The following is a 22,793-nucleotide window of genomic DNA, read 5'->3' as shown; positions in this document are numbered from 1 at the left end:
TTTCCTTTAAATCTTTATTTATGACATCCTCCCAACCCAGACAAGGACGACCTGCCTTCCGTGTAGCCCCAGACGGTTGGCCAAAAAGGACAATCTTCGGTTAAACGCTCGCTCATAATATAAAAACTGAGGACTAAAGAGGCCTGATAACACATACACTTCTCGATCATTAATATAAATGGAAACTCGGCCGACCCATCCTCCCTTTTCCTAAAACTACGCTCTTTTTCTCTTAAAGCTTTATCACAGTATTTTTAATCCCAATAGCATCATCATTCTAAGCAATTTACTTGTAACAGAAACCAGAATGCCTCTATAATTACCACATTTGCTCGTATCATCTTTTCTATATAGGGGTTTAGTTGAAGTTTTCTAAAATTTCTATGTACCTTCCTTTTTTCAAAAAAAAAAAACTTACTTTCACTATGTTCGGTTATTTATCTGTAGCTTCGTAACCACCATATCCGAAAGACTCATTTACCAGATTAACAGTGCCTGAGGCATTACTGTTTTAAGTCTTTAAGTAATGTCTTTAATCCTTCTTCACAAAATAATTCTTCTTTCACTTCTATAGTGTCAAAACCTTTTGTAGGATGTGTTGTTCTGACAAATAGCAAAAGGCATAAAAAGGAACTTGATCACTATATACTTCAATGTATAGAATTTATTTGTCAGATTTTATAATGATAAATGATGATAAAATATCATCTTTTGAATTGTTTATTGTATTCTGTCGGTCTTTAGCCCTCAGTTATAAAATAAATTCCAAACCTCTGAAACAGAAATATGAATGCAGTTTTGTTCAAAATATATAGGTATATGAGTTATGTTCAAATTATATGAGTTTTGTTCAAAGTATATAGGGTATAAATACCCTATATTTTACTGTGTAAAGAACAATAAACTCTTCTTATCTACTCTTACACGTACTTTCCATTTTTCTGCAATTTAATCTTGACAGGTTTTATATGTAATTGTATTTATGATGTTCGAATTTCTTGAATTTTATTCTAATTCTAGATTACCGACTGTGGTCTTGTGAACCTTGCAGCTCAACCGGAATCATTCAAGCGATCTATAGAAGAATTGAATTTGAGTTTTTGCGACAAAGTTACTGACTTGGGTTTGTCTAAACTCCTTCCGGAATTAAAAAGACTGCGTGTCCTCAACTTGAAGGTAATTTTTATTTCCCATTTTTTTTTAATTTTTTAACTTTAATTTTATGTAACCATTTTTTAGGTTTTGGGTTTTAGATTTTGTGCAAAGTGAAGATGTAGAAGGTGCAACTGTCTCACTTTAGCTGGTGTAACTGTCTCAACTGTCACAACTGGTGCAAAGTGAAGATATAGAAGGTGCAACCGTCTCACTTTAGCTGGTGCAACTGTCTCAACTGTCACAACTGGTGCAAAGTGAAGATGTAGAAGGTGCAACTGTCTCACTTTAGCTGCTGCAACTGTGTCAACTGTCACAACTGGTGCAAAGTGAAGATGTAGAAGGTGCAACTATCTCACTTTAGCTGGTGCAACTGTCACAACTGGTGCAAAGTGAAGATGTAGAAGGTGCAACTGTCTCACTTTAGCTGGTGCAACTGTCACAACTGGTGCAAAGTGAAGATGTAGAAGGTGCAACTATCTCACTTTAGCTGGTGCAACTTTCTCAACTGTCACAACTGGTGCAAAGTGAAGATGTAGAAGGTGCAACTGTCTCACTTTAGCTGGTGCAACTGTCACAACTGGTGCAAAGTGAAGATGTAGAAGGTGCAACTGTCTCACTTTAGCTCTCAAATCATACAGATTGAAATCCTTACAGGAATTAATAATAATTTATTTGTGACCCACTTGAAACAGCGGAGTATAAAAACAAACACACAGAAAAAAAAACTTCTGATAACACATTAAATTACTGTAGAAAACATTTTAGAAGATCATGAAAAAGGTTAATAGTAAAATGTATCGAGTCGGATAGTTTCTGGTGTAGCACTTTAAGTTTATTTAATAAATCTGGAGCCCCGAAGTTTGTTACCATATCACTGTTCTTGTACCAGGGAGGAAGATACGACAAAAAACGGAGGAAACCAAAATAAGATGCCTTGAGAGCCTTTAAATATTTTCTTTTTAAAACAGGATACAATCCAGAAAGATATAAAACCGAGTGATCGCAAAAGCAAGAATAATTTTGTGAAAGGGCTTTGCGGTTGTATTTCCCCCTGTTCGTAACAATTTTAGAATAACCCACTTGAAGTTTGCCCCGTAATGAAAAACTTAGGAAGTCTAATTTCTTTTAAGATTAATCATATGTTTATTTGAATGCCTCTCTCTGTATCTATCCATTCAAAGTTTTTCTGTATTACTACTACTAAAAAAAATTTCCCAAATATGGATATCAACCCGATATCATGTATTTTATAGTGAAAAATCTAGAAAAGCTTTATGAATATTTCTTTTTTGAACAATAAAAAAGTAATAGCAAATAGACAAATAGAAACCATTTTTAAAATACTTTCCCCACAAAAGCAGTTTTTCAAAGATAAGTAAAAACTTACAATTAACAAATAACAAGCAAAAATAAAGGTAATTAAAGATCCTAGCTTATAATAAATAATAATTTTAAAAAGTGAGACCCTAAACAAACAGAAATTGTAACAAATAATCAAGTCACACTTAAAACGAACGGAAACTACCCCAAACACGTGTAGAAATAATCCCATCTAGGCCTTCTAATGACCAGAACGTCATTACGGTGTACTAGAAACGTAACACTAGAAACATTAACTTTTGTATACCGACATTAAATTAGGAACTGCTTAGACTTTTAGGAATGAATATAAATACATATTTAATCATAAAACTACATTTATTATTTCTTTCTCAAATATTGGCTTTAATAGTTTTATGAGGGTCTAAACCCATTATTTGAGTTAATTTCATAGAAATTAAACAACCGGATAGGTCTTAATATACTGAAAACACAGGAACTTAATCGTTAATGAAAAAGATATGTATGTGAAGTGAGGCGATTTTAGCACTTAGCGCGCGCCAAGTTTGAAAATGCAGAAAAGTATGAAAAGTTCGTAGAAAATGAGCGAAAAACATACACCATCATGGAGCTCTAAAAGGTATAATTCTCCCGATTAATGTAGCAAAAGACAAACACTGCCAGTAAATCGTACATAACTTAGTAAAAAAGACTACTGAAACTACCCAAGAATAAAACCTTGATATGTTCGCTAACAGAAATTGAAAAGGATTGTAGATTACGTTGTCCCTAATTTTATTCTTGCTTCGAATGTTGCAGTGGATTCGGAGCAAACATTCTGCAATCACCTCAGCATCTCATTTAAATTCGTTATTTGCCTATTGCTAGGATAAATCCCCCACATTACTATTAGACAGAGTGGTAAAAGGTTGATGAGATTCTCTATCAAGGTAGACTAGATGATATACTAATGACAATTAAAGTACTGTCAGTTTATACTTCTTGAATTAAGCGATAGTATTTGTCTTGATAGTCTTGAAATTGTTTATGCTATATTCAAAAATGTGGTATCCCATTTGGTGTGATTGTGATAAGGCAAGATCTGGTTTGCTTTTCAGAAAGACGAAAAGACGTATATACCGAGTGTGTCAGTGACCATAAGCCTGGGGAAGCTGAGCGTGCCACTGCTGAGGCTCTTAAAAGCCCAAACTTGTTGTGGAAAAAGTATTGGGTTATTCAGAGCGGTTGGAGTAAAGCGAATGTTGGTATTCTTTAAGAGCAATACTTTTGACATTATTCTGTTGCGTTTGGCTCATCTGATTCAAATTTAGAAACTGAAGATGATGCCTTCTTAGAAAGTAGGCTTGGCCCTCTAAAGCATAAACTTAGCATTTTCCTTGATATCACGCCCCACCACCTTCAAAAGGCAACTGCACTACTGATTCAGCATCTGACACTTATTTTTAAAATACATATATATATATTATATATATATATATATATATATATATATATATATATATATATATATATATATATATATATATATATATATATATATATATATACTAGCTGTTTGGGTGGCGCTTCGCGCCATCCCAAGCCCCCCCGCACGTGTAAGTCGTTACGCCCCAACACCTAGTTGGTGGGGCGCTTCGCCCCCCCCCCAAGCCCCCCCCCCGCGCGTGTAAGTCGTTACGCGCCATATTAGTTACGCGCCATTGTAGTTGTGTCCCTGTGTCCCACCTGTGAATAGAGATAGATATACATATATGTTTTTAACTACGTAAAACATGCGAATATACAACATTCTTCGCTGTCCCATTGTCTGTGCAGATAAATAGATTGTCAGGTTTACTGACTCTTCAACATGCAGCATATACCTCATTATTCTAATGACGTGTCCCTGTGCCCCGGTCGTCATTTATATTCCCTGTGTCCCGGTGTCCCAGTTTGTAATTTCTCTTTGAGTGTCCCGGTCGTCATTTATATTCCCTGTGTCCCTGTGTCCCGGTCGTCATTTGTGTCCCGGTGTCCCAGTCTGTAATGTCTATTCGAACAATCCCTGTGTCCCGGTCCCGGTCGTCATTTATATTCCCTGTGTCCCGGTCGTGATTTGTGTCCGGGTGTCCCAGTCTGTAATTTCTCTTTGAGGTTCCCGGATTCCCTATGTCCCGATCGTCATTTGTGTCCCGGTTTCCCGGTATGTAATTTCATCAGTTGACAAACATGACGTCAGCCGACAAACAACTTCTTGACGCATACAGCTCAATCCTTAAAATGACGTCAGTCGACAAACATGACGTCAGTCGACACACAAACATGACTTCACTCGACACACACACACACACAGACAAATTATATATATATATATATATATATATATATATATATATATATCTATATCTTCTATATATATAAAAATAAGTTGTCTGTCTGTGGATGTGTGGATGGATGTGTGGATGGATGTGTCAGGTGACGTCACCTGAAAAAACTGGATTAGGTGACGTCAAAACTGAAAAAACTAAAAAAAGGCAAAAACTACAAAAAAAACTAAAAACTAATAAAAAAAATAAAAAAGCTAAAAAACTAAAAAAACTATAAAGGTAAAAACCAATAAAAAACTAAAAAAAAAACTGAAAAAACTAAAAAAAGGCAAAAACTACAAAAAAAAACTAAAAACTAATAAAAAAAGTAAAAAAGCTAAAAAACTAAAAAAACTAAAAAAACTAAAAAAAGGTAAAAAACTAAAAAAAATAAAAAATAAAAAAAAACTAAAAAAAAGGAAAAAACTGAAAAATAAGCTAAAATAAAGGTAAAAACCAATAAAAAACTAAAAAAAAAAAGGAAAAAACTAATAAATGACGACACTCAAAGAGAAAGCGACCAGGACAAAAAACTAAAAAAAAAGGCAAAAACTACAAAAAAACTAAAAACTAATAAAAAAAATAAAAAAGCTAAAAAACTAAAAAAACTAAAAAAAGGTAAAAAACTAAAAAAACTAAAAACTAAAAAAAAACTAAAAAAGGTAAAAACTAAAAGAACTAAAAAAGAAAAAAATAAATGACGACACTCAAAGAGAAAGCGACCAGGACAAAAGGAATGTTCGATTAGCAATCAACAAAGCACCGGGACACAGGGAGTATAAATGACGACCAGGACACAAGTAAAAAAAAAAATTAACAAAACTAAAAAGAAGGTAAAAACTACAAAAAAACTAAAAAGAAAAAAAAACTAAAAACTAATAAAAAAACTAAAAAATCTAAAAATCTAAATAAACTAAAAAAGAAAAAAAAAGGAAAAAAATAAAGGAGAAAAACAAAACTAAAAAACGAATGTATATACAGACCGGTACACCGGGATACAAATGACGACCGGGACACAGGGAATATAAATAACGACCGGGACACAGGGACACAACTACAACGGGGACACCGGGGGAAACAGGGGGATATAAATGACGACCGGGACAAAAAAACTAAAAAGAAATAAAAACTAAAAACTAATAAAAAAAACTAAAAAATCTAAAAATCTAAATAAGCTAAAAAAGAAAAAAAAAGGAAAAAAATAAAGGAGAAAAACAAAACTAAAAAACGAATGTATATACAGACCGGGACACCGGGATACAAATGATGACCGGGACCCGGGACACAGGGAATATAAATGACGACCGGGACACAGGGACACAACTACAACGGGGACACCGGGGGAAACAGGGGGATAACCTGACAATCTATTTATATGCAAAGACAATGGGACAGCAAAGAATGTTGTATATTCGCAAGTTTTACGTAGTTAAAACCATATATATATATATATATCTATATTCACAGGTGGGACATAGGGACACAACTACAATGGCGCGTAACTATTATGGCGCGTAACGACTTACGCGCGCGGGGGGGCTTGGGGGGGGCGCGAAGCGCCCCCACCAACTAGGTGTTGGGGTGGCGCGAAGCGCCACCCCAACAGCTAGTATATATATATATATATATATATATATATATATATATATATATATATATATATATATATATATACTAGCTGGGTCCTAGCGGTGGGCCCCAGCATGGCACGCGGCAGGCTTGTATATATGGTTTCTCATTGTCCCTTTTGTTCTAACCGCAGACAGTGCAGGGTCCCGGCGGCTTTGCTACCGGTCCCCGCGGGCCCCAGCATGGCACGTGGCAGGCTTGTATATATGGATTCTCATTGTCCCTTGTGTTCTGGGTCCCCGCAACGCTATGTAATTTTTGGATTGGTTTGGTTTTCTGTTTTAAGGTTTTCGAATTGCTTTAATCCATTGTCAAAATATATAGAAATATTTGTGCAATCACCAGTTTTTTACATTTTAAGCAATTTAATAATAATTTCTTTTTGACGTTAATTGACACTTTGACAAATTTTCTTTGAGCAGCAAGCATTCTAAACTTCAACAATTTCTACCAAACTCCAAACTTTTGGTTTTCTGTTTTAAGGTTTTCGAATTGCTTTAATCCATTGTCAAAATATATTGAAATATTTGTGCTATCACCAGTTTCTTACATTTTAAGCAATTTAATAAAATTTAAAAAGAGCCCCAATTTTTGGAGCTCGTGTAACGGTAATAACGATAATGTAACAGACGGACAATACATTTATATATATATATATATATATATATATATATATATATATATATATATATATATATATATATATATATATATTGATTCAGGTCAAGTACATAATTCATTTGGCTCTGGCGCAATAACGAACATTTAAAAAGAGTTAAAAATGTAAATTTTTGTAGTAGTTACCACCCCATCTCTGTTTCTAGTATTTTAAGCAAGGTTCTAGAAAGTCTTATCCTGCCTAAAGTGATACGTAAATGTGTGCTAGATCATTAGCAGTTTAGTTTTCGTAAGCATCTGAATTGTGCATTTGCACATCAATTACTGAAACTTCCCCTTAGTAATGCTGAAAATTTGGGAAATCATGTATATTTGTTCTGTGTGGATATACAAGCAGCATTGAATTCCATAGTCCAGTCAAAAATTGTTTTATGACTCTTGATTTTGAACTGTTTTGACTGCTTGATTTTGGAGTTATGCACGATATTGTCGGTTGCCTTCATATTTGTGAAGTCCTAGTTGCATTAGGGAAAAACTTGGAAAAGGTGTTTGAACTGGGCCTATTTGTCTTATTCGAGGACTCAGGAAAGGCTCTGTTTTAATTCCTACTAGGTTTAGCATTCTTACGACCACTGTGACTGGGACAATTAATGGAGATTTTGTAGTGACCTTTGTGATTTCAGTTAGATTTCCTATGCAGATGATTATCAGTTTGAGTCTTTCTGCTTTACAGACAAACTTTGACTCTTTTATTTCTGGTTATAAGCTTTTAGGACTTAATATTAAAGCTATGTCTTCTTTATCTGTTATTGTAAATCTATTATACTCTTCTTCAATGAAATAACTTGGCCTTGTGTATGATCCAGATAAGCGTAGTACCCGTATTCTTACTGTTGACATGCCATATCAGGTTTCCGCACCAGTTCTGCCAAATTGGCTGCATTGAAGTATAGTTATAGTAAGTGTGTACTTACTAAACTATATATTGCCCTAGCTCTGCCTCACGCGCTTTATATTCCACCACTTTTGGATTTGCTGTTGAAAACTGAGCAGTTAAGGGTTCGATAGGGGTTTTGTCGTTTACTGAAGTTTGTCGTCAGAACCCTGCTGCATTAAATGAATAATAAATAATAATATGAATAATAATGAATAATTAAAAATAATAATGAATAAAAAATAAATAACAATAATAAATAAGTTTTATTTTGAAATGATATTGCCTTCCTTACCCTTTATATGTAGAGGATCCAATTGATTTGTAATGCTTTTGGGAAAAAACTTTACTTAATGGTTACGTAAATGGTTTAAAAACCATTTACTTCATTTTCTGTCATTTAACATTATTCACCTCTGCTGTTTGGATTTATTTGGTATTATCTATTATTCTATTTGTCTGTTTTTATTTAGAAGATGATTTTTCTTTATATTTCTTTCTCTACTCTGCTTATTTTTGTATGTTATAAGGTGGCAAAAAATAAGCTTAACGTATCTTATTGTTTAAATCATTGAATTGCTAAATATCTACGCTATACATTAATATGTTTATATTTTTATAATATGTTTACAATATGTTTATATTTCAATTATTTTAAGTTTGTACTTCAATCTATGAGATAATTGACTTGTCTACAAGTAGATCTTCGAGAGATTAATCATTCTGTTTTGTTAAATTTGTCAACTTAGCGTTTCAGAGCTTATTGCGTATCAATTAAATCTTTATTTTCTTTTACTTCTGACAATATTACTTTTATTATTTAATTCTGATCGTATAATGTAAGAGTATCTAATTCGATTAGTAGCAAAAATTCCTAGATATAAATCCATGTTTAATGCATATTTACTGTCATTAAAGCATTTATGACAGGTTTTATGACATTTATGCATATTTATGTTTATGACATTTATGCAGGTTTTTGGTATTACCTTTAGGGCATTCATCAAGTATTCACGCCAATCGTGTAAAAAGCAAATAAAGTGTGATCAACATTTCAGGTAAAAAAAAATAAGAACTAAGAGCTCATATGGTACTTGTGAAGGGGGTCGGAAGAGCCTAGAGCTTTTTCCCACCAAGTTTCATTACGATCTCTCCACTCTAAGTGTTTTGCAAGATTTCCGGTTTCCTTCTCCGATTCCCCCCAAGGGATTTAAAATCAGCTCTGACACCCGGGATCCTTCTAAATATCAAATTTCATTAAGATCCGATAACCCGGATCTGAAACCCGTCTTGGTTTCAACTTCACATAAAAAAAACTGTTCCTAAGACATTGCTGATGTGCCCATTTGACAACCTGCAAACAAACGGCGTGTTCTGATTCAATTTATCTTGCCTCTAAAATTTCCCCTTCATACCCTTAGTTTTTACAATAGCCATAGAATTAGAAATATTAGTAATTGTAGTGGTATTAACAGTAGTAGTAGCATGTATGTGTTGCCTTCTGGTCAGTTGAATATCCGCTTCATAATGCCCCGAAATGTTCATTTTGTTATGATAAGTCCTTCGAGAAATATTGCTGATGTGCCCTTTGGACTCCATAATAGTTAATATTTTTTACTTAAATACTCTGAGGTGTATAAGTTGTTGCAATGGAAGTGGTAGCGAGAGTAGTTTAGTTACTGTAGTAGATATCAGTAAAAGTACCGTTGTTAGTAGTGGGGATGCACATGTTACCTTTTTGTGAATTGATCTTACCCTAAAAGTAATCTCGGGAAGTTCCAATTTAAGACTCAAATCTTTCCATCAGATACGCTTTTTTATCAATATGCATGCACACAGTGTGTTTCGATTTTGTTCAAATTCCACCTCAATATTCTGTCAAATCCCCTTAATTGCATTAGTGTCCTAGCAGTAGTGGTAGAAGTAGCAGCAATATTAATAGCAGTAATAGCTGATACATGATGCCTTTCAGTCAGTTAAACATCCCACCCACGATGCTCCAGAAGTGTCTTATTGAAACGGTAAATCGTTCCAAAAATATTGCTAATGTGCTCGTTTTAGCCATGCATGCCACAAGTATGTTTTGATTTATTTAAAACTTGTAACCTTAATATTCTGTCAAATTTTTTCCTAGCCTGAAATTTCCACTTAGCATTTTCTCATAGCCTTAATTGTACCATTATCATAGTAAGAGTGGTAATACTAGGAACAGCTGCAGCAGTACTACTACTACTGCTACCAATCCACCTGAGGCCAATACAGCTACGCACGCTCCTCTTCCACCCTAATCCCTAATAGAGGATCCAATTGATTTGTAATGCTTTTGGGAAAAAAATTTACTTAATGGTTACGTAAATGGTTTAAAAACCATTTACTTCATTTTCTGTCATTTAACATTATTCACCTCTGCTGTTTGGATTTATTTGGTATTATCTATTATTCTATTTGTCTGTTTTTATTTAGAAGATGATTTTTCTTTATAACTCTGCTTATTTTTGTATATTATAAGGTGGAAAAAATAAGCTTAACGTATCTTATTGTTTAAATCATTGAATAGCTAAATATCTAAGCTATACATTAATATGTTTATTATTTCAATTATTTTAAGTTTGTACTTCAATCTATGAGACAATTGACTTGTCTACAAGTAGATCTTCGAGAGATTAATCATTCTATTTTGTTAAATTTGTCAACTTAGCGTTTCAGACCTTATTACGTATCAATTAAATCTTTATTTTCTTTTACTTCTGACAATATTACTTTTATTATTTAATTCTGATCGTATAATGTAAGAGTATCTAATTCGATTAGTAGCAAAAATTCCTAGATATAAATCCATGTTTAATGCATATTTACTGTCATTAAAGCATTTATGCAAGTTTTGGGTATTACCTTGAGGGCATTCATCCAGTATTCACGCCAATCGTGTAAAAAGCAAATAAAGTGTGATCAACATTTCAGGTAAAAAAAAAAATAAGAACTAAGAGCTCATATGGTACTTGTGAAGGGGGTCGGAAGAGCCTAGAGCTTTTTCCCACCAAGTTTCATTACGATCTCTCCACTCGTAAGTGTTTTGCAAGATTTCCGGTTTCCTTCTCCGATTCCCCCCAAGGGATTTAAAATCAGCTCTGACACCCGGGGTCCTTCTAAATATCAAATTTCAATAAGATCCGATAACCCGTTCGTAAGTTAAAAATACCTCATTTTTTTGTTTTTTTCCGAATTAACCGTCCCCCAACCATCGCCCCCTCCCCCGCCCAGATTGTCGAATCGGGGAAACAACTATTTCTAATGTAGTCTGGTCTGGTCTCTGATACACTTGCCAAATTTCATCGTTCTATCTTATCTGGAAGTGCCCAAACTAGCAAAATTGGGACAGACCGACAGAAATTGCGATCGCTATATGTCACTTGGTAAATACCAAGTGCCATAACAACTAGTTAGGCTTGAACTTTTATAAGCGAAAAGTTTTAGTATCCACTTCTTTTTGCTTTGTTTCACAAGTCAATGCAATAATGTCAATGAAAACTTTGTATAGTTTTTCTACCTTAGTATTCTTCTAATTACTAAAAGAAGACTCTTCCCGGTTTTTAGGTATGAATAGTCCTGATATGGAACTAGAGGGCAAAAGATATTTTCCTTTTGCAGTCCTTTATACTTCAATCAGAAATAACCCACACGGGTTTGGATTTTAATTTAATAAATAAAAGTAAAATACCAAAAACATTACGACGAGAACAGCTTTATTCCCTAGTTCCTTCTTAGGTTTGTTCACTCCTTAAGGCCGTGATTCCCTACAATTTGATTTTGTTTTTATACAACTATTTATTTTAGCAAATAAATTTTTCTGAGGGTAGTGAAGAGCGAAGCTGAGACTCAAAACGAACAAAAATTATTGCTTCACAGCCTATGTAATATATATCGACAAAAATAGTGCAAATAAAATAACTGATGGTGTTTCCCAATTTTATTTATTTATTTTATTCAAAACAGGAGAAAGCCATAGATTTGTCGCTATTTTTGTAGGATTATAGAAAAGTAGTGTTTTACTGAAAGTACAAAAGCCAAGTCTAAAATGCAAGAATATTGATTTAGGTGTCGAAAGTTCGTACGTAGCCTGACAACATCAAACTAACCTGTAACACTTTATAGTCTTTTACCAGCTGTGATTTGAGTTACTTTCAATAGACAATCAAAATTATTGTAAAAACTAGACCATAAAAATGCATATTATTTTAACAACCGCAAAGTTATTGCATCGCATACAAAAAAGATCTTTTCAGGAAATATCTTTGTCTCACCAGCTATAGTAACTCAAAACAAGGAGAAGTTAACATGAGTAGGACTGACAACCCCCATACCTTCTCAAGACTTTAAATGAAACATTTATATAAAACATTTTAAATGTTTTACCTTTTTCACTTTAATTGATGAAAACTATTACCCTAAGACTTAAAAAAATAAATATCAGCATACGTATATAAGAACTGACAATGCACATTCATTGGTATGTATTCAGTAAATTGCAAATTACACTCATGTCTTCAGAAGGCATGGTGGTTCTAGTAGTAGTAGTAGTAGTTGTAGCAGTAGTAGCAGGATAAATAAAAGCAATAGCATTAGGATTCAAATATTTCCTTTTGGTAAGGTCGAAATCCCCCACAAAATGCACTCTTGGTTTCAACTTCACATACAAAACTGTTCCTAAGACATTGCTGATATGCCCATTTGACAACCTGCAAACAAACGGCGTGTTCTGATTCAATTCATCTTGCCTTTAAAATTTCCCCTTCATACCCTTAGTTTTTACAATAGCCATAGAATTAGAAATATTAGTAATTGTAGTGGTATTAACAGTAGTAGTAGCATGTATGTGTTGCCTTCTGGTCAGTTGAATATCCGCTTCATAATGCCCCGAAATGTTCATTTTGTTATGATAAGTCCTTCGAGAAATATTGCTGATGTGCCCTTTGGACTCCATAATAGTTAATATTTTTTACTTAAATACTCTGAGGTGTATAAGTTGTTGCAATGGAAGTGGTAGCGAGAGTAGTTTAGTTACTGTAGTAGATAACAGTAAAAGTACCGTTGTTAGTAGTGGGGATGCACATGTTACCTTTTTGTGAATTGATCTTACCCTAAAAGTAATCTCGGGGAAGTTCCAATTTAAGACTCAAATATTTCCATCAGATACGCTTTTTTATCAATATGCATGCACACAGCGTGTTTCGATTTTGTTCAAATTCCACCTCAATATTCTGTCAAATCCCCTTAATTGCATTAGTGTCCTAGCAGTAGTGGTAGAAGTAGCAGCAATATTAATAGCAGTAATAGCTGATACATGATGCCTTTCAGTCAGTTAAACATCCCACCCATGATGCTCCAGAAGTGTCTTATTGAAACGGTAAATCGTTCCAAAAATATTGCTAATGTGCTCGTTTTAGCCATGCATGCCACAAGTATGTTTTGATTTATTTAAACTTTTAACCTTAATATTCTGTCAAATTTTTTCCTAGCCTGAAATTTCCACTTAGCATTTTCTCATAGCCTTAATTGTACCATTATCATAGTAAGAGTGGTAATACTAGGAACAGCTGCAGCAGTACTACTACTACTGCTACCAATCCACCTGAGGCCAATACAGCTACGCACGCTCCTCTTCCACCCTAATCCACACAAGGCCTCCGTCTTTAAACCTTCCCTGGAAATTCCCATTTCCTTTACATCTTTCTTTACGAAATCCTCCCACCCATACCGTTGATGACCTGCTTTCTGTTTAGCTGAAGACGGTTGGCTGAAAAGGACGATCTTCGGCAATTTGTAATAATGTATTATTAGTAGTAAGAGTAACTGTAATGGCAACAGTAGTAGGTGCACGTTGCCTTTTGGTCAGTTGAATATCCCACCCATGATGCTCCAAGGTTTTCTCTTGATACAGTAAACTGTTCCAGAAATACTGATGATACGCCCGAATCAACGGTATGCAGATTGTATGTTTTGATTTAATTCAAGTTTCCCCTCAACACTCCCTGGAGTGTTTATTTCGATATCCACAGCCTTTGTAGTTCTTGTTTGAGAAGCAGTAGTTTTAGTGAGCAGGAGTATTTGTAGTAGTAGCATTAAATTTATCAGTAAAAGCATTGGTAGTTGTAGTTGTAATAGAATGTAGACGTTGGCTCTTTGGTCAATTGATCATCGTGCTTATCATTTCTTGTAACTTCCAAATTAATATTCTTAGGCATTCTTGAGTTACGCTCTTTTGACAACCCGTATACATATAGCGTGTATTATTGTTGTTCAAAATTTTTCTTGATGTTCTCTGAAAGTCACGTGATGCTTTTGTCTTTTTGGAAAGAAAAGATCAAACATGCCTACATTTCTCTCTTTTTGGTCAATTGATCATCGTGCTTATCATTTCCTGTTACTTCCAAATTAATATACTTAGGCATTCTTGAGTTATGCTCTTTTGACAACCCGTATGCACATAGCGTGTATTATTGTTGTTCAAAGTTTTCCTTATATTTTCTGAAAGTCACGTGAATGCTTTTGTCTTTTTGGAAAGGAAAGATCAAACAGGCCCACATTTCTCAATAACATGTATCATATGTAAACATTGAGCAAATTTTCTAGCTTACACTCCATGTCTTGATAGCTGTGAGGGTTTCGACATCCCCAAAGGCATAGTTACTGAACCTTTCAACAATTTTGAACATCATAGTTGTCTCAAAATTTTGATTCGATATGTTTTGGGAAATGATGAGTGGGAGGTGGGGCTCATTGCCTTTCAATCACTTTCAATGCTTATACAGGGCAATAAAACGTCCAATTGTTCTAGTCAAATCAGCCCTGCCCAAGGTTTATACGAACACCCATACCATAAAACTGCATGTAGCCCCGGAGTATAAACTTAAAACCCTTGCTCCTGAGCCGCAAGGGTTTTGTCAATCCTGGGGGCACTGCTATATGTTCATTGAACTTATTTTCAATGGCTATCTCAAAGTTTTCAACCAGATGTGTTTAGAGAAAGGAGGAATTCGGGTGAAAGGAGATTAATTGGCTTCTATCACTTTTGACTCTTAAAAAGGGAACTACAACATTTAATTTCGAATCAAAAAGCCTCCTGTAAAGCTTATACAACCACCACTTCCACAAAAATATTAAATGCCCTGGGGCATGACTTACAACCCTTCCCTCCATTGCTCTGGTTTTTTTTCGACACTGAAGACCTTGTTATATGATCTTTGTACTATTTTTAATAAAATGGCTATCTCATAATTTGTATTGATGCATTTTGGGAAAAGAGGACCTGGGGGGACTAGTTGCCCTTTGATCACTTTTAACTCTTAAAAAGGACTTTAGCACTTCTTGTTTCTAATCAAGCTAGTCTTCTTCGAAATTTATGCGATGATCTCTTTTACAAAAACCTTATATGTTAACAACGGACATCTAGTATAACTTGCAGTCCCTGCCCCTGAGGGCTTGGGGGGAGTTGTCATCCTCAACGACTTGATTTGCAAAAGCCCAAAAACCTTTCAACAATGTTGAACAAAATATTGGTTTCAATTTTTTTTCGATTTGATCGGGAAAATAGTAAACGCGAGGGGGGGGGCTGATTGCCCTCAAATCACTTTTACTCTAAAAAAGGACAGTAGATGTTTCAATTTCTAATCAATCGAGCGCCTTTCGAAGTTTATGATAACCCCTTTACGCTGTACCTTGATCAGAAGAAATTAATACATTGTCCTAACATCATTCTTTCCTTAGGTAGGGCAATATCACTGCTACAATTTTCTCTAATATTGAACTACTTTTTCTTTTACTTTTAATACTTTTTACTTTTTCTTTTACTTTTTCTTTTACTTTTTTCTTTTACTTTTAATAGTCTAATACTGACTATTGGGAATAGTCAATTTACAATTGACATATCTTCAAAAGCATTGAAATATGGAAAAGGACAGAAAAAAAGGTTTTATTATTAATTGTCAAATAAAAAGAGCATATGTGCTATAAAATTAATAATGATGTTTTATATTTTCCACGAAAAAAAGGAGAGTTAAAAATTGATAAAATGAATATGAACGACTAAAGAAATAAATCTTTTTAGGTGAAAGCACTGAGAAGTATTTTAAATTAATGTTGATTTTCTTTAATTGCCCTGGACTTTTTGTCTTATTTTTTGAAATCATGAGCCTAATGTTCTCTCCTTCTTTCCAGGGTTGTCGTGAAGTGACTAGCACAACGCTCGCAACTTTGAAGACATATTGTCCAAAGCTTCGGTACCTAGGTAGTTTCAATATCTATATGTCAGATAAACCCAGCTTATTGGATACTCTGCCGTTACTGAAATTGGATTCCGTCAATGATGATGATTACCTTGATAATATTGATCCCTATGAAGGCTTCAGTGACGAGTTCGATAACGATTATTACGATAACGATTATTACGATAACGATTATTACGATTACAATTATCACTATAACGATTATTACCCTTACGATTAATATGGTTACAGCTCTTGAGGATGATGATCGTCGTGGCCAATTTTTTTTTTTTTTTTTGGTAATTGTTCACTGTCTAATAGCACAGCCTTGCAAGCTGTTTTTGCTGTGCTATTAATATGATATATCTTTGTTTTGATAATATAAGTTGTTCTGATGCTACTAATCAATAACCCGTACTATGTATATGTGCTATGTACTATGTATAGAGAAGCTAATTTTTAGTTCACCAATCAGCTTTCTTTGATTTTTATTCAACAATAAGATGTGGCTATATCTTCTAAATTAATGTACGTTGTCTTTTTTTGTTTAATTCATTAAAAAGGAAGTTCTGAATACGAGTAAATTGTTGGAATTACCAAATTTTCTCCAATAACCCTGAAAATCAAATACAATAGAGATGCTTTAAGAAGCTGCGTAGGAAGCTTTTATAAAAGGAAAAAAAGAAACAAATTTCGTACAATCTGAAAAAAATTGTTTGATAGCAGCCTTGCAGACAAAGCTTTTCCTAGGGTTGGTGTTGCCTGGGAAAAATTTATTGGAGCACCCTCTCCTGACTCCAACGTAAAACAAAAAAGCCAAATTAAAGACAAAAATTTGATCATAGAGGGTAATCCCCCAGCCCCTCAAGTTACGGTGCACGGGGCAAATGTCCGGGTTGCCCCCCCTCACTTTTTGAACGGCTCTGCTTGTAGACTATTCAAAATTACGAATTACTGGAATATTATCAGTGCGTATCAAATATATATCAGTATAGAAAGTAATTTTTCAAGTGTAAGACAACCATACAGCTCTAAATTCCAAATCCATGATTACACAACCCAATCAGTGGGATTTACAAATCTCAAAATACACAATTTCTTGGTATAAATTTCTATGAATAACTGAGTCAATCTCAAAACTTGCAGAAAAAAGAGGAGTACAGCTGATGCCCCTCGTACCTTCTGTATAACTGGACATGATTTGCACTTTACTGAAAACAATTTCTATGTCAAGACATGTGTTTTATTTCTCTCAATATCGAAAAATACTCCATCATAACCGACATTTCGTAAAAAAACAAATGAATGTGGATCATCATTTAACTAATATATCAATCCCTAAAGAAGACACGGGGGAAGTCAACTTTACTCCTCTTAGTTTCTGCATATTTAGAGAGTTAATGATTTATTGTAGGTTTAAGCTTGAAAAATTTTTTGACTATTTTTACTCCTCTTCGGTTGAATTTAGTTCCTTATTTTCCTCTGAAAAAGTTTGTGTTAACGATTTTTAAATTAAGAATTTTTGGAAGCGGAGTCTTTTTTCTTATTGAAACAGTATTTTAAATCTTTTCTCAGTTCTCCCTGCTGTTCTCCCGAAAGCAGCTCAAGTAGTGATTTCCACGTTTTGTATTATTTCCCTCTGAATTTTGGTTTAACATTTGTACCACGTGGATTGATTTATAAAGCAATGGTATTTCAATTTAGACTTTGTAGCAATTTTTTCATAATTTACTGCACTTGAAGCGAACGAAAAATACTGATTCGTAGATAATTAAATATATTTTTGAATGACAGTTTCAAATAAACTCGCTTTTAATCCCAAAACAAATCTCCCCGTGTATTAATAGAGATCGTATTTTTGAATTTGAAATTATTAGTATTGAAGTACTATCGCGTTCTTAACAGATAAAGCAGGAACATAAAGAATTTTATTACATCAATATTAAGACAAATTTCCATCACATTAGTGAAAAAACTCCGTAAAAAAGTTTTTCAGAGAAAAGTAAAGAGCTTTATTATACTTAAGATTTTTCAAAAGGAAAGTCCTATAATGAATTTTAAAGAGCGAATGATAATAACGTTTGCTCTTGGAACGAAATTATTTTCCTTTGCATAGTGTTTAAGCAACCTCTTTCAGACTTTTTTGATTTTCTCGTTGTGGGTTTACATACAGTACACCTTTTGACCTGCAAGCACACCGTGGAAAATCAAGTCGTTCCCCGTCTCGGATTAAAAAATAACTTATTTGTGGCCTGGTGCTTCACTAGCTCTTGGTAAATGGACTCCTCCCAGTTGGTGTAGTCTATTTGAGAGCTAATTGGCTCACCGTTTTCCAAATCTCGCGATAAATTTTCTGTTTTAATTTTTAACAAAAGTGAGTCTGTATCCTCGTAATAAACTTGAATTTGTCACTCCCCGGTCATCGGAGCTTACACACATTGTAATAAAAATTTCAACAGAGTTTTTGAAAATTTCTAAATGGTATGTTAATGGTATTTAATAGTATAATGTTATTTACCATTTAATGGTAAAATGGTACTTCCAGTGTCAATATTTTTATTTGAAACTATGCTTCTTTTCTCCTTTGTAAAAGGACCTTATTGGAGTATATAATCGCAAATGATGTGAAAATCGATCAGTATTTATTCGGCATATTTTTTGTCGGTTACAACGTCACAACGACTCCTATGGATCACACTGACATCTTACTGAAATCTGAATTTAAAATGAGCTTAAAGATTTCTTTTTCAACCTTCGTTTTTACCTCAGAGCAATTACTAACAAAGGTGTGAACAAACTTCATCAAATATGGCTTCTGATCAAACAGCTCTATGAATCTTTGTGACCTTGAAACTGTTAGCTAGCATTTATCGCAAAAGAACGTGGTGTACAGCAATATTCCGTTTTTGCTGAAGGTTGACAATAAGCTTTGGTTTTGAAGGTGTCCTGTGGATACCCCCATCCTCTGCTAATGAAATATTATAGAGACTCAGTGAATCCCTAGGCATCAGTCTTTTTATGCATGTGAAAACAAAATCCCTTACCGAGTCATGAAGTTCCAATGGTATTTTACCATCAATTTCAAATAGCCCTCCTTATGGTCCACTCTCCGCAACAGTGGCAATGTCGAGGAAATTTGGATCACAAGGATTGTCGATCCATTTGTAATTTCCATAGGGTGAAGAGTTGCGAGACATTGCCAACGGATAAAGGGAGTTAATATCCAGTAAAACCCGATTCGACTTTTCACTGGTATGTTGTCCTGTCAGACCGGTTTCCAGGATACGATCTCTGTCAAAACAAACCCTCGCCTCGCGGACCTCTTTAAATATAAGTGTTGATCCACGTTGGTTATAAACCTTATTTTTTCTTTGCTGATTTTAAGAGTTAAATCCATCACCATATGAGGAGTTAAAAAATAGTACCCAAATTCCTCATAGATTTTGTCATTGTTTTTACAGACAATATCCAACAACGTCAATACATCACATGCCAGGTACATTTTACAATAATTCTGCCCATTGTTGCACCTTCATTTAGCCCAAATTTCCTTAGTAAAATCATTTTCAGCAGTTGTGTATTGACGCTCGTGAAGTGAATCATAAATGCTTTGATGTGTGGCAATTTTTCTTCACTTAGCCTAGAGGTGGAGTTATAGGACTCACAAGAGTATGTGCCCTTCCTCGTTAATAAATGGTACTTATAGTAATATTGTTTATAAGATTAGTCCAATCACTATTAAGCAAGTAATTTAGCCTATCTTAAATGATAAATTATAGCTGGTAGAACTAGTCATTACAACCAAACCACAAGTTGACCCAAACTTCTGATGGGCTGAATCTTTCAGGATAATACCTTGATGGAAGAAATTAGAATTCTTGTTAGGCATTATGGTTTTGTTATAACTCAAATGACAGTCCTATATTCTGTTATAGTTGCCAAAATTTTAGCTAAAAATTGGCTAAATATTTTAGCTGAAACTATCCAATTAAGACATTATTTAGGACTTTGTTATCGACATTATCACTTTAGGATTAGATTGTTAGTAAGGCATCTACCTTTAAAAAATTTTTATTATTAATATAAGTCCATAAATTGTTTCCTAACTCAAAGTGATGTACTTTCGTTAAGAATATGCCGTCGACATTTGTGGCATTGCAAGAATATCTGTGAGTTAATACATGGTAGCTGGGGGGGGGGGGTCTGTTGCATTGGTGAGTTCGATACTTTGGACGGCAAAGACAATAAAAACTGGTAAGTTTGTTAAAAATCTGTACAAACTGTGAAATATTATGTATACGTTACTATATAAATCTTAATTCATTGCTATAACAACTCAGTTTAACTTTTAGCCATTAGCCGTTCTCCCTCTAATTAAGTCACTTGCCATCTTCATACCACATGTAAATTTAATAATACGAGTGACTCAAGATTGGATGAAAAACCTGATATTTTACCTTGAATACGAGTATATATTTTTGCACGGTTACGTTTGATAATCAAATACTATTAGTTACATTGTAAAAGACATTTTAGATACAATGTTTAACATATTTTTATTTGATCCATATTGGCTTTCTTATGTGAGTTTTTAATTTCTTATTTTAGGTTGTTATTTTGAGGTCATTTGCTATTTATTTACTTCCATTAGTTTCTCTTAGCATCTATTGTGGATTGTTTTTCGCCAATTTTAGGTAAAAATGGGACTGTTTATTTTTAAGGTAAAGTGATATTAACTTGTGTTTGATTGTCAAGACTTTTATTTATTTACAGGACACTGCATCTTGTTCTGAAAGGGGCGATTTTGTTCAGAAATGAAGCTCTTTTTAGACCGCGAAATTTGTCTTTGTATCAAATCTGAAATATTTTGTTTTACTCTTACAGCAAGTATGGTTGAAATCAGTATTTTTTATTTTTTTTTTTTTTTTTTGAAGAGTATACAGAATCTATAATTTTGCTAAAGTACGAATTCGCAAGGAAGGAGTTATATTACAAATTTGTAAACAAGGAAATATAATACTTTGTCTTATTTTGTATTTAAGTACATAACGGTTCCATCAGAGTCCGCTCACTAATATTGACCAGTGTTGCCAACGCTTCGGAAGAAAAAGTACCAAAAACGCCCTAAAATTGAACCACTGATCAAAAAATTGTACCATATCTATTTTTTTGCGTGTTGTGCTACGGGAAAGACGAAAAAAAAAATTTCGCTACGCACAACACGTAGGCGATTGGAAAATTATATTACAATAAAGAGAACTAAGTATCAGATATCTTCTTTCAGTGATATATGGGAGACCTCTTTTCCCCTGCAGAGACCATTTTGGTGTCACTCCTCCAAATAGCTGCTCACCTATTTTGTACTTACCATACAGATGGCTGTGCCGCTTCACGCTATATTATGACCGCAAGAGGCCAACAACAGGCACTTAAATAAATGTGTAAAGGAAAACTTAAAACTCTAGAAGAGAAAACAAATAAAAATGCAATTCCCTCCGCTCGTTGCGTCCTGACGCCCAGTCAAATCATTGTACCATTTTATAAAACGTACCAGGAAATTTGTGATTGTACCAGAATGTACCTTTAGAGGTGGAATGTACTAAAATGGTACAATTGTACCGCTGTTGACAACCCTGACATTGACATAGGAACACCAACTGGTTTTCCGTATGTTATTGTTATTGCCTGACCTTTCTTTTGGAAGCGGTATCTTTGATATCTATGAGAGGGGTCGTTTTATCAAAAATTGGAATTCTTGTGTCCGCTTTTAAAGGCTCATATATTGGAAACAATTTGGCTTCCTTCATTTTTTTTTTTTTTTTTGACACACACGAGTAATTCCCGTGGCGTCAGAAAAAATTGTCGGATAATCATCAAAATTATCTAAAGGTCACATAAATATTTTACATTATCCTACATACTCGGATGGGATACTTTGTGATACTTGTCGTTGTCTGTAAGTTTTAATGCGAATCTCCTTTTTTTTCGACGAATTTTGTTTTAAATGACTAACTAATTTTGCTAACTTGTTTTCTTATTTAATTTCTGATCGTTTTTCAGACAATACAAAAACGCATTTAACTGTTTGATGAAAATTCAAATTACTTTATGCGAAAATTCAATGTCATACCTCTTCATTTTACTTCTGAAGAAAATCAAGGAACAACCACGTTTCAACTGCTGATCTTTCAATCTGCAGTACATTTCAGTAACAAATACTATGTGTAAATAACACGGGTAAATATCAAAACTTAATGCCCTTTCTGCTACATGAAGAAAGCTGCCCTTTCCTCAACACCTCCCTCTTCGCACTAAAGTTTTTAGTACTTTAAAAAAATCTCCTTATTTTTCTAATTAAACAACTTTTTTGCTTCAGGAGTCGTTTCTAACGAGTTGGGACAAAATCCAGACATTAACGTAAAGAGCCAGGTGTTGAGGAGGGGGAAGCCCCTTCATATAGGTATAATTTCTGTTTGTTTCAAGGTTTAATGTTTCTCCTTACTTTCAGTT

The 22,793-nt window shown here is 34.1% G+C and overlaps 1 protein-coding gene across 1 annotated transcript in view; it reads left to right on the top strand.

The window, feature by feature from the left end:
- The window catches only part of LOC136036474 (uncharacterized), a 41,958-nt gene extending 22,864 nt beyond the window's left edge, over window positions 1-19,094 (top strand). The window contains exons 6-7 of the mRNA XM_065718734.1: window positions 1,021-1,176; window positions 16,237-19,094. Of these exons, the coding sequence (XP_065574806.1) occupies window positions 1,021-1,176; window positions 16,237-16,524 (444 nt within the window). The 3' untranslated portion in view covers window positions 16,525-19,094. The remainder of the gene's footprint in view (window positions 1-1,020; window positions 1,177-16,236) is intronic.
- Window positions 19,095-22,793: the final 3,699 nt, after the last annotated feature.

Source organism: Artemia franciscana, chromosome 15, assembly GCF_032884065.1.
Source record: "Artemia franciscana chromosome 15, ASM3288406v1, whole genome shotgun sequence".
Classification (NCBI taxonomy): domain Eukaryota; kingdom Metazoa; phylum Arthropoda; class Branchiopoda; order Anostraca; family Artemiidae; genus Artemia; species Artemia franciscana.
The sequence above is the reverse complement of the archived record's forward strand: the minus strand, read 5'-3'. Positions and strand labels throughout refer to the sequence as shown.